This window comes from Oncorhynchus tshawytscha, linkage group LG05 (assembly GCF_018296145.1).
Source record: "Oncorhynchus tshawytscha isolate Ot180627B linkage group LG05, Otsh_v2.0, whole genome shotgun sequence".
In the NCBI taxonomy this organism is placed as follows: domain Eukaryota; kingdom Metazoa; phylum Chordata; class Actinopteri; order Salmoniformes; family Salmonidae; genus Oncorhynchus; species Oncorhynchus tshawytscha.
Genome location: NC_056433.1, coordinates 21,606,614 through 21,619,778, shown reverse-complemented (window position 1 = coordinate 21,619,778; position 13,165 = coordinate 21,606,614). Strand labels below are relative to the sequence as shown.

Sequence of the window (13,165 nt, the reverse complement as noted above, 5' to 3'; positions counted from 1 at the left end):
TGGTCTCATCATCTTACTGAATGTATCCAGAATATGTTCAGATTTTGTTATCAACAAATCAGCTGAAAATTACATGAAAGTAAAATGCACAGTGTAATGTTTGGATTCAGTCTTGTGTCGTCGGGTGAATTGTTGTGTCCTCACTTGTTGTGTCCTCACAGGTCTAATAATATTCCCATAATATCCAAACTGGTCCCTTTAAATTGCTACCATGCTTATTTTATTTAACTAGGCAAGTCCGTTAAGAACAAATTCTTATTTACAGTAACGGCCTACCCCGGCCAAACCCTAACCAGGACGACGTTGGGCCAATTGTGAGCAGCCCTATGGGACTCCCAATCACGGCCGGTTGTGAGACAGCCTGGAATCAAACCAGGGTCTGTAGCACTGTGATGCAGTGCTTTAGACCGCTGCGCCACTCGGGAGTCAAAATGCACTTCATATTTCTTCTGTAATACAAATGTCAATTTAGCCCTATCAATACAGGCTAATTGTCACGAGTATAAAGGGTTTAAAGTGTGTGTGAACGCGTACGAACACGCACACACACACACACACACGCACACACACACACAAACAGAGAGCCCGAAGGAACAATAAGGCACCAGGCTGGGATGAGTCCGTGTTGACAGGTGAGGGATAGAGCGGTGTGGTCTGGGACACGGAGCCAAGAGATGTGGATGTTCTGCTCCTAAAGCATGGCCTTGGCCTTCACACACAGCCAGAGGGCACTGCCATGCCAGCTGCAACACACTGTGACCTGCTTATTATCCTCCGCTCTGTGTTTACGCCTACACACGGCTGTTACATGCACTAAACACAGGCTGCAAACCAACCTAAAGACCGCGGGTCACAGTTAACGAGACCCACACTCGTGCTTGGACTTTAATGAACTAGCTAAACAACAGGTTCTGATATACACCACTCTCTCTCTGTGTCTGTGTGTGTGTCTCTCTCTCTCTCTCTCTCTCTCTCTCTCAATCTCCCACAAGATGAGAGGATTTGAGGGACAGGGATAGCAAGCTTTGGGACAAAGCCCTGCATAGATAGGTATGAATGGTGTATGTGTGTGCGTGTGTGTTTTTGTTTCTCTGCTCCAGTGGGTGTGTGTGCGTGCCTGTTTTTGTTTCTCTGCTCCAGTGGTGTGTGTGGAGAGTACAATCAGTAAGCCACAGCTTGGATGACATGCTTCATTAAACCTCTAATGAAGGGCACCGACCGCTGGCATCCAGCATGTGAGGGCATACCTGTGCCACCGCAGGAGGGGGTGCCAAGAACAGTACCCCCCCTGATGCACAGGAAACAGGGACGAAGCATGTCGCCCTAAAGCCTTTCCTCATTGTCCAAAGCAACAGGCATTTTGGAGCTTGCTTTGATTGAGTCAAGACCCAGCTCAAATCTCCTTTTAAGGAAGACAGAAGAGCCAAAAGGGCAGGATAGTGTTTATGTTTTGGGGCTGAAAAACGGTGCAGGAAAGTTCCCAGATCCAGAGTCCCTGGAGAGATGGATGACCACTGTGTTTTCTCTGAGACATGGCATAGAGGACTGATTGCATGAAACAGCACTAGACAATCCTTCAAACACAAACAGGGTCTATGTGGGTTAGGAAGCATGCTCACACTGGAGGTGCAGCTATGAGACAAGCTATCCAAACTTGCTTGACTGGAAGCCAGAAACGCTGATGGAGAACAAACTGCATCTGGCAAAATGAATTCTAAATAAGAAACCAGTAAGCAATGTTGTTGCTGATTCTTTTCTCAGGAGACTTTCCAAGAATGCCAATTCATTCTCATGAGAGAGAAAAAGAACATCAACAGCAACAGCCATTTCAGCATGTAATTAAGCAACAGAATATAGCCAGCCGTTCATGGACATTCTCCTGAGAAACTAACAACCACCACGACATTGTGCCTTTCAATTGTGGCTGCTCATGACTTTCATGAGTGATAATCAGCCTACATTTGTCCTTTCAGAATGACCCGGTGTAACCTAATTAGCAGACAAGACTGTGAAGAGACACAACTCCTCAGGGGTTTCAGATGGTTTAGGTCCTCCAGCAGCAGGCTTCTTCCTAGAGAGGGAGGAAGAGAACCAGTCCTGATAACATCAAACCCAGTGGTACTAACCTATATATGCCAGGTGAGGGGGTTGGCCCATCCATGCCCCCTCTTCCACAATAGAAGGATAAACAGACCCCATAACAGTGATGCCACTCCCCCCAGGCAGCTACATCCCTCTCTCCCCCTCTCTATTCTCTACTCTCCGCCCATCTGATTTTCCTCCCATAAACTAGATGACATAGCTTAGAGAGCTGCCAGAGAACCTTCTCGCCTGTTGGACTCACAGCCTTTCTCCCAGCCTCCTCGCCAGACTATCAGTGACCTCCAGAGCAGAATCTACCCATCCATCTATCCATTAATCCATCCACCCCTCTGGAGCAGGTAAGAACACAGTCCTGGTGACGATTTGTCTGTGGGAATGTCAACTTTCTCTGTAGTAAGGAGAAGAGGGGGAAAAGGGTAATATAGCTCCAGCTAAACTTGGGCTAAAATGATATTATCTACATACATTTGAAACTAATAACAATGCATTTTTGGAGGGCTCCAAAAAGTCTCTTAAATGTAATCACTGGGTCCAGCTCTAACAGGAGTTCAAATGGATAAAGAAACTCACAAAAATACATGAAAAGTTCTACTTGTCTCGAGAGTAATGATGGTTTTCTGATACGCAATAGTGTTGTTATCGAGGCTAAATCCCGAGACAACGGTGAACTGCAGTCTGGGACAAAACAGTATCGAACATAACTGTCCTCCTGTCTAAACATACAAAGTAGTTCACGAGACACGAGACACACACACGAATCAGAGGCCAGCCATGACCTATCCACAACACACACATTTGCACCTAGCAAAGGCCTGAAATGTGCATTTATTGAAATGAGAGGGTAGTCTGTGGACAGGAAAGGGTTACCACCAACCAACAAACCATACACTGGAGGAAAGAACAGGAATGAAATGACCCATTCTGGCATGCCTCGGTGCAGAGTTGGGCAGTATCCAGATTTTCATATCGTCATACCGTCCTTCTCTCACACTGGGATTTACTGTATAACCGGCTTAGTACACAAGGGGGTGCCAAAAACACACAAAAATGCCCATTGGGCATCTATTACCACAATGATAAAAAGTAGTACAAGTAATAGTGAATTTCCGTGGAGGCTGCTAAATAGGCCAATCTGGCTCACAAAGTTATACATATATAGGTAGGAGCTACCGAATGTCATTTTTGGTGAGTTTGGACATTTACATGTGAACGAGTGACATTGTGCAAATTAACAAAGTTTTGATGCATGCTTGTCTGAAGGAACAACAGTACTGTGTGCTAAGGCTGTCCCTGACAACAACAAAAAATCTTGGTCAACCGAGTCGTCTGTTCTTTTGATCAATCGATTGGTTGAAATTTTACGTGTATTTTTTCCATATATAGACACATCCTATGTATTTTAATCAAATTAACCATATGCACTGAGCTTGTCTGACGCTTTAAGCTCACTGTTTGATTAAATAATTAAGACACAAATGACTAGAGGGGGTCAAACGCAATTGATTTGATTGTGCCGGGCCGGGCTCAGACTTGCTGCGCTGTGTTACAAAACATGACAGTGAGTGACTGTGACTAGCACCCATTGTCTCTCTCTTCTCCTGCTGCAGCAACCAAAACATAACAACAAAGTGTTTATCGCGCTGTCCGTGTTGCTTAGGCTGCAACATAATTACAGCCATTTGAAAAGTTCTGTTACTGAAATCCCTCATTTGTTTAGGAAAAACATTCCCTATTCCTCAACCCTTGCTCTCTTTACCTGACACATGTATGCATCGCATGCACGTGACCAATAGGGCCTGACAGCATATCATAATCACATCAAAAAAAATTGGTTACAACAAACAAAATGGATGCAGAGGACGTGACAAAGTTTACTGGTTGCTCAGGAGGTAAAGGGGAAGTCAGATGTGTGGAATAAATATGACTAGCTGTGAAAAATACTGGAGATAAAGAATAAGAAGGTAAGGAGCAAATGCTTCGTGCATATTATGTATGCCAAACAGATTACAAATTACAAAGATTAGATTACAAATATCATTTTTCTGAGCGTTTGGAACAATGTAAACAACACTAAATAAATTCTGTTGTAACACTTTTTTGTAAAGCCTTTATTACAGCAAAGACTAAATACAGTCACATTAATTTGTGAATGCAATTTACGAAATGGAACGGTGTATTTATTATTTATGCTAATTATTTAAGGTTCGCTTTGTTATTTTATTTTGAAACTAAAATGCTTTATTGCATTTCAAATCATGAATGACTCGAATGCTGTGTGATGACATGAACAAATGAATGATTGATTGAAACAGTAGCCTATTGAAATATAGGCCTTAGTAAATTATGGTATTAAGACTAAACAGGATGCTCTCTGAGGCCTACAGCTCAATGGTGGTTATACAATGCTGCTGTACTAAGCCTGCTAATGATAATGACATTACTTATTATTATAATAATAATAATAATGGTAATAATAACAATAAGAAGGGTTATTATTATGATGAATATACATTTTCTGACTGTTTGGAACAGTATAAACAACATTAAATAATAATGCCAGAGGCTGTTCTCACAAAAAACAAAGTGTAAAGCCTTAATTACAGCATAACAAAGATTAAAAACAGACGGATTTGTGAAATTGTTTATCCAACCTGTTGTGGTTGTGTGAGGCATGGTGCTCACGGAATCAGTAGGCTATTAAACAAACACTCAAACAGGCAACACAAGCAGGATCTGCCTTATTTCTGTATTTATATATAGAGTAATGAGAGTAATGATCGAACATAACTGTCCTCCTGTCTAAACATACAAAGTGCATTGTATATATATATACATATATATATATATATATACACATATATATATATACATATATATATACATACATATATACATACATACATATATATATACATACATACATACATACATACATACATACATACATACATACATACATACATACATACATACATACATACATACATACATACATACATACATACATATATATATACATACATATATATATATATATATATATATATATATATATAATTTATAAAGCCAGGCACATTTAACAGTTAGGATATTGATTATAGACATCATTTAGTTGGGGTTTCCTCTCTCCTCACTTTTCTTAGACAATAAGGCACGGGCTGTTTTCTCGTCTCCTCATTCTGCTGCTGCCTCCACCACATTGCTCTCAACACCAATATGCTGGTTAACTTTGCTATTATGCACATAGCAACATTTATCTAGGAAAACGGAGGAGAGGAGAAAAAACACAAGGAAATCAAGCTGCAGTAGCAGCTGTACAGATATCTCATCCAAAGGGCTTTGACTTCTCAAACACGGTAGAAAGCTAACACAATATGATGGTCCAGCTGTGCATTGACCCCCAGCTCCCGCTTTCTCCCGTTGTGCTATTTACAAACAAACACGTGACTGGCTAAACTGTTCTGGGGAACTACAGTAAACTACGATAAACTTCATCATGTCAAATAATGTGACAGGTGAAATGAAGAAGGCAATCTGCTTTATCTCCTAACGTATCTCCTAACCCAAGCCTGCCGATAATCACTTCTCATTTCATTGTAATCTATATTTCAATATTACCTGGTGGAAGAGGCTGATATGAAGAGGATTCTTGTTTGAATAGAACAGACATTTTTTAGTTGTCCATTCATTGACCACAGTTCACACTGCTGCATGTACTGGAATTGGGTCTGTTTAACATTGGCGGTCACTGTTGCCTGTGGAGGGCACTAACTCATGCCCTCTCCTGGGCCACACAACCACAGTGATGTCCAGTTCCCTCTACATTACTGTGTGATGTCATCGTGGAATGTTCAGTTTAACGGCCTATTGGAAGCCTTCCTCTCCCTGCCTGCACATGACTTATTATCACCGCAGCTATGCCAAGAGAGCAGAACATTTTAAAAACACGAGCATTATTGGCATGGGAATGCTTCTGCCAGGCTTCAGAAGGATTTCCTTCTTAGGTTTGATTCAATTGAATGTTCTTCTTTGTTTTTCACCCACTGGCTCCTTAGAACCATGCCAACATTTTTATGAAGAACAATGGTGGGTTTGGGTTTTAAATCAAAACAACGACCCCGTAGGGTTTCAATTATGGGTGTGCTGATCTTATCATACTCGTATTCGTAATTACTTTCACTTTCAAGAGGAGCAAACATTTCTCCTCCGACACTTGGCCAAGGCCATTGGGAAAATCTCAGTGCCTAACATTTCTACAATCAAAATAAACTATTGACATTTGTCATTGTATTATCTAATGAACTGACGCCCAGTAAACGTACCTGGGCTATAATAAATAATAATAGACAGCATGGGCTTGGATCACCACATAACGACGTCAGCAATGGAATAATTATACGGACAGACATAGTAGGCCTACTGCCAAGTTGACAGACAATGTAGGTCTACTGCCAAGTTGACAGACAATGTAGGTCTACTGCCAAGTTGACAGACATAGTAGGCCTACTGCCAAGTTGACAGACAATGTAGGTCTACTGCCAAGTTGACAGACAATGTAGGTCTACTGCCAAGTTGACAGACATAGTAGGCCTACTGCCAAGTTGACAGACAATGTAGGTCTACTGCCAAGTTGACAGACAATGTAGGTCTACTGCCAAGTTGACAGACAAAGTAGGCCTACTGCCAAGTTGACAGACAATGTAGGCCTACTGCCAAGTTGACAGACAAAGTAGGCCTACTGCCAAGTTGACAGACAAAGTAGGCCTACTGCCAAGTTGACAGACAACTGTAGTTGGACAATGTAGGTCTACTGCCAAGTTGACAGACAAAGTAGGCCTACTGCCAAGTTGACAGACAATGTAGGCCTACTGCCAAGTTGACAGACAAAGTAGGCCTACTGCCAAGTTGACAGACAAAGTAGGCCTACTGCCAAGTTGACAGACAATGTAGGTCTACTGCCAAGTGGACAGACAAAGTAGGCCTACTGCCAAGTTGACAGACAATGTAGGTCTACTGCCAAGTTGACAGACAAAGTAGGCCTACTGCCAAGTTGACAGACAAAGTAGGCCTACTGCCAAGTTGACAGACAAAGTAGGCCTACTGCCAAGTTGACCTACTGCCAAGTTGACCGTCAAAGTAGGCCTACTGCCAAGTTGACAGACAAAGTAGACCTACTGCCAAGTTGACAGACAAAGTAGGCCTACTGCCAAGTTGACAGACAAAGTAGGCCTACTGCCAAGTTGACAGACAAAGTAGGCCTACTGCCAAGTTGACAGACAAAGTAGGCCTACTGCCAAGTTGACAGACAAAGTAGGCCTACTGCCAAGTTGACAGACAAAGTGGGCCTACTGCCAAGTTGACAGACAAAAACAACTATACGGCCTCAGCAAAGTCTAGATTTGATGACTACGGATTCTGATTCATACATGGTGCTTGGAGAAGTGGAGACGTGTGCTCTGAGATGAGTGACTGAGTGTTTTGTCTGGGGAAATGAGAGCTGAGGGAGAGGCTTGTAATTTTTTTTACATGATTTTAACCTTTATTTAATTAGGCAAGTCAGTTAAGAACAAATTCTTATTTACTATAACGGCCTACCACTGGCCAAACCCTAACGACGCTGGGCCAATTGTGCGCCGCCCTATGGGACTCCCAATCACGGCCGATTGTGAGACCGCCGAGATGCAGTGCTTTAGACCGCTGCGCCACTCGGGAGCCCAATCCAATCTAATCTAATTAAATCGTTGCAGCAGACTCAACCGATACCCTGCACCGTTTTTTGACAGACAGAAGAACTAGCCAATAGTTGTTCAGAACACACAGCGCTTCACACTGTTTGAGTGAAAGAGATATGCGTGCTGGCAGCTGTAAAATACTAGTTTTGTCCATGTACTTGTGTGCTGGCACACCCCTAGTTTCAATAACAGCCTCTATTAGTTCAGCATTTCATCATGCTGGGTTCTGGGCCTCTCCTTCAGAAGGCCCTTGTAAGGGTGGGTAAACCCAGGTTGCAGTGAATGAGTAGATGGTGACATGTTTAGTGGTGCCAAGGGAGATGTTATTATTAATTAACTTATTATACCCCCTTGTCTTGACATGAAGGGGGGAAACTCTCATGACCACTCCAGAGCTGGAAGCTCCAGTGAAGTGGCCACTAGTGATCTCCTTAGAACAGCAGGAAATAGCCTAGCATTCCTCTCAACCACAATGGAATGTAAACAACAACTCTGAAAATGAGAAATGTACGAAAATAATGTTCTATGCAGCATTCTACGAGCTGAGATTTCGTTGTCTGCTATGCGACAGACTGCTTTCTTAGTGTTTTTGGCTCTGTAGCAGAGATCTATAGGAGATCACAGAGCTAGTGATCACAGTGATAAGCCAGGTGCTATAGTGGATAGAGGAAAGGGCCTTAGTCATCACAGATTTATTATCAGGACTCTAGAGATTACTCAGATTCAACATTCTGACACATTAAATCCACACTCTCCTGCTCCCTGCCCATGCTTGGCACCCCTCTCCCAGTTCCCCTCCATCCTCATTGTTGGTGTCCATAGGGTCAGGTCAGAAGCATGTTTAAGAGGGGTTTAGGTTTGGCTAGTGTTGAAATGGACTCCACCCCTGTGAGATAGCCAAAGGTCAGCCCTAAGAATACCCGCTGGCACATAGCTGGAGCCTGGCAGATAACTGCTGTCAGCGGGCAAGGCCACCGCCTCACCAAATAACTCCCTCCCTTCAGGGAACCAGCAGGGCCCAGGGGAAGAGCTGGGAGAGTGACTCACAGACCCTCACCTTCCCTGGGCATGCCCGTCACTGAGGAGACCCTGTGGGGAGAGAGGAGTCTGGAAGGAGGGATAATGCCTGTCTGGATGGAGTAGAGAGAAGTGGGGCTGCTCTGACAATCACAATGCAGTGCACATATTCTCGGTACAAAATGCCCGGAGAGTTTCACCCACAGTAGTGTCCTTAACAGCACCCCCCCAGCCACTGAGATGTTTGAATGGTCACATCACCAGTCAGAAGTGTGCGTTCAAATAAGGGGTGTGATCTCCAGCAGGTTTTATCCTTCCATATTATGCACTGCCTGAGATAACGCAGTGAGCCAGATCAATAAGACACACCGTATACAACTTCTACTCTCTCCATTGTATAGTTGTCAGAGACGCAGCAGAGAAGTGGGGAGTTCATTTGTCTGTCTAAAGCGGGTGCGGTACATGAAACACATATTCCACATATAATCATCATCGAACCATCCACCTACAGCATCACCACCTTCAAGAACCCTGAAAGTATTCAAATATACCAAAATACACAAAGGCACTTTTAAAAACAAGCCAAATACACCCTGAATACCAAACGGAAACATCCTGGGTTACAAACATCACTTCAAACCTAGCTCCTGACTCGATAAGCAACGTGTAAACCTCTTAAAAGTACAAAACCGTTCACCTTTTCAGAAAAAATAGCGGTGCATCCTTCATAATTTCAAATAAGATTGGCCATATCCCGCCAGACGGAAAATATCATTTATAGAGAGGAATGAATTATGTGAGAAGACTGGAGTCCATTTCATCATCAATCTATTATCCTCCCCTCTGTATCGTCTGCCTTGAGAGGAGGGCAGAACCGTACAAACACGCCGGACTCGAGAGCAGAATCACTGGAGATAGGAGATCTGTGATAGATTATAAAGCCCCAAAAGTGAGTGGTGTTTGATTATTATTCCTGTCGTTGGCCATGATGGGTTAGGGTGGAGAAAAATGTGTCCTTCAGTTCAACCCTTTAAGTAATGAACAGTATGTGACTGATCATTTCCTCCTGACTCCGTTCCACAGTGTGTTTCTGTTTGTGTCTTCTGCATGCTCACTGACTCAACCTTCTCTGCTGCCCCCAACCCCCAGCTCAGCTCCATCAGGCCCCTGGGCACCGGGACCACTCCTGTCACCTCCACCACCTCCCTCCATCACCCACCCCACCACTACACTGTCATCTGCACCACCTCTCTGTACATCTGTCCTGCACTAACCTGCGGCCACCACTAGAGTGCACTCTCGCCCCTTCACTCCCTCTCACTGCCCAGCACCGAGCCCCAGCATGGAGAAGGTGCAGCACACGATGCGCTCGGCCATCCGCAGGGCCTCCATGGTGGTGGACGTGCCCCCCCAGGCCAAGCAGAATTTGCAGGAGCTCTTTGTCAACTTCAGCCTGATCCTCATCTGCCTGCTGCTCATCTACATCATCGTGCTGTTGATGTGAGGGCCTCAGAGGGGCCGGGAGGGGCCAGGCTACAGCCCAACAGGGCCATGACCTCTCAAGAGGGCCAAACAATGGAAGGGAAGGGGAGGAGGGGATTGGGTGGCAAACATGGAGATTATCCTAGTATTTTGTAAACTGGTTTTAATTTGAAAGGAATTTGTGTAGAATAAGATCAGATTCTGTTTTTGTAGTTTAATAAAAGCTGCCTGATGTTAATGGCACAACTATAATCACTCATTATAACACTATAAAGGTGCCGTGTGTGAGTTGCAGTAGAAGGTTGTTGGTCTCAGATGCAGTTTATGTCAGTTGTGTGTCACACATGTCACCCTCCTGTAGGTCTGTCATCCGTGCTCCACATCATGTCACCATCACAGTGTCTCTGCCACCTCTCACTAGAACTCAACGCCTGCAGCCACCTGGCTACACTGGGCTAGTCACACACACACACACGTGCGCGCACACACACGCGCACACACACACACGCACGCACACACACACACACACACAAAAGCACACACACACAAAACCACACACACGCACATGCACGCACACACACACACACAAGCACACACAAGCACAGACAAAAACACACACACACAAGCACAGACACACACACAGAGACACGCACAGACAGACAAAATAAACTTACTGACAATATTAACCCAGGGGAATCAGACTTGTAATGTGGGTGATGATCATGTGTATGTCTGTGTAAGTGTTCCAGTCTCTCACTGGGCCCCTGTTTTCCCTCCCAGACCTATGTAGCTGAACCAACAACCACCACAGCACAGCGAGGGCTAAGCAGGGGGGTGTAACGATCCATCAAACCATCTCCATCACTGGTCTTCCTGAGGACACCTCCAGAATTACCCTCTTAACTGAAGAGCTTTGCCCAGAATTGATCACTCTGCCTGGGGCATTTGCAGCTTCAACCCAGCCTCTCCATGTCGAGTGAAACCATGGACCTGGTCAACAACCGCGGCCTCAACCTGATGCTCAACTTCCTCCTCATCGTCATCATGCTGCTCCTCATGCTTGTCCTGGTCAAACTCATGTAACCTCTGACATACAGTATGACCTCATGGCATAGGTTGAGCAATTCCAGTCCCCAAGGGCCACAGGGTCTGATGGGAGTCCCTCTACCTCTGATTTGATCATATAAATACACAATGGCTTCAACTAATTATTATTCAACAGTTCACATCAAAAATCACTGAATAAAGGCCATAGAACCTGTTGGGAGTAGAACTAAACATTGTGAGCTTTTGGAGAGTAGAAAAGAGTTTGGGATTCCATGAGATCGTTACATGGGATGGCAAGATTCAAAACATGAATTAACAGGAGGATGAAACTCCACCCACCGATGGTAAAGAAATGAAATAACGTTGACATGGCATGATCAATAGAACGCCCTCCTTTACGTTTAGTTTACCTCCCTCTAGTGGTAGAATCACCAAACTGCACCACATCTACTTCTGGCCAGGGCACTGAGCACAGAGATAAATCCATGCTCTCTGATCCTCATTCTAGAGTTGTGGTTGATATGGGCCATAGAGAACAATCATTTTCAAAGCTTTTAACGCTCACAGTTACCGACTATTCTAAGCTATTAGGACCAAAGCACATGTTACAAATGACAACTGAAATGTAACTGAAAACGATTAAAGCCAGACACCGACCGTCCTTTTCCGTGTGATATGAGTTGTTTATGTAACTGTTGAGTGAAGCCTAGGGTCCTTCCCTTTGGAGACTCAGGTTGCTCTTGAACTAGTAGCTGATAAGTACAACAGATACTTGGCTCAATAAACATGGGTACGTACAGCTTAAGCCTGTAAACCTTTCAGTGAAATATGTCATATTGTTACTACAATATCCAAACATAACTGTGTGCTGTAGTGAAAATGTTTTCGTGTTCAGTAGTAGTAGTTGGTTTGTTTTGGCAGAGTAATGAACAGAGTAAATAGAGCAAACACCTCCAGCTAAACACAGGGAAGCTCTCTGCAGTGTGAAGAAACATGCATGACCACTGCAGAACTGTTGTAGGCGCTGTGGCTCCACTTTACACTTTCTTATGTCGCACAGCATTTTCTAAAGAATGTTATCAAATAAAGATAAAATACACAAACTATAAAGCATTTGTCTGTCTTCATTGAAAATTAAGGAAAGGACTTCGTTAAAATTATGGAATGCAGGTGCAACTTTTATCTTTGGTCTATAGGAAAAACGTCAACGCCTCAGACGCCCACCAGAGGGCGCCATGCCCTCAAATTTAGTCCTACATGAACGTGCACAATTTGGAGGGAAATACTGACCAGCTTTGAATACAGACTCATCACATATTGTGGTGAAAATCTGTCAGGTTAACACCCACAACAACAAACTAACAGTCTTCGGTTCACTTGACAGAGTCCCCTGACTAGGTGTCTAACAGATACTGTAGCCTACTTCCTGCCAGTTCTCTGTTGCCAATGACTGGAACCAACTGCAAAAATGTACTGAAGCTGGAGACTTATATCTCCCTCTCTAACTTTAAGCATCAGCTGTTAGACAGCTTACCGATCACTGTACCTGTACACAGCCCATCTGTAAATAGCCCACCCGACTACCTCATCCCCATATTGTTATGCATCTTCTTGCTCTTTTGCACCCCAGTATCTCTACTTGGAAAACATCACCTGCACATCTGTCACTCCAGTGTTTATGCTAAATTGTAAATATTTCGCCTCCATTGCCTATTTATTGCCTTACCTCCCTACTCTTCTACATGTTCGTGTTATTGACTGTAAGTTTGTTTGTGTAACTCCGT

The 13,165-nt window shown here is 43.9% G+C and overlaps 2 protein-coding genes across 5 annotated transcripts in view; one reads left to right on the top strand and one right to left on the bottom strand.

The window, feature by feature from the left end:
- Window positions 1-13,165, bottom strand: part of LOC112250147 (centrosomal protein of 85 kDa-like) — a 92,692-nt gene that overhangs the window by 33,532 nt on the left and 45,995 nt on the right. The gene's annotated exons all lie outside the window — the stretch shown is intronic.
- Window positions 1,391-12,487, top strand: LOC112250148 (cardiac phospholamban). Of its 3 annotated transcripts, XM_024420044.2 has the most exons (3): window positions 2,224-2,441; window positions 10,002-10,352; window positions 11,115-12,487. In XM_024420044.2, exons 2-3 carry the CDS (start codon window positions 10,195-10,197, stop codon window positions 11,122-11,124), a joined length of 168 nt encoding a protein of 55 aa, XP_024275812.1. In that variant the 5' UTR covers window positions 2,224-2,441; window positions 10,002-10,194; the 3' UTR covers window positions 11,125-12,487. The 3 variants fall into 3 exon arrangements, 2 of the variants coding, with proteins under 2 accessions (XP_024275813.1, XP_024275812.1); XR_002953499.2 differs by lacking the exon at window positions 10,002-10,352 and having other exon boundaries at window positions 1,391-2,441; window positions 11,115-12,042; XM_024420045.2 differs by lacking the exon at window positions 11,115-12,487 and having other exon boundaries at window positions 2,219-2,441; window positions 10,002-10,356.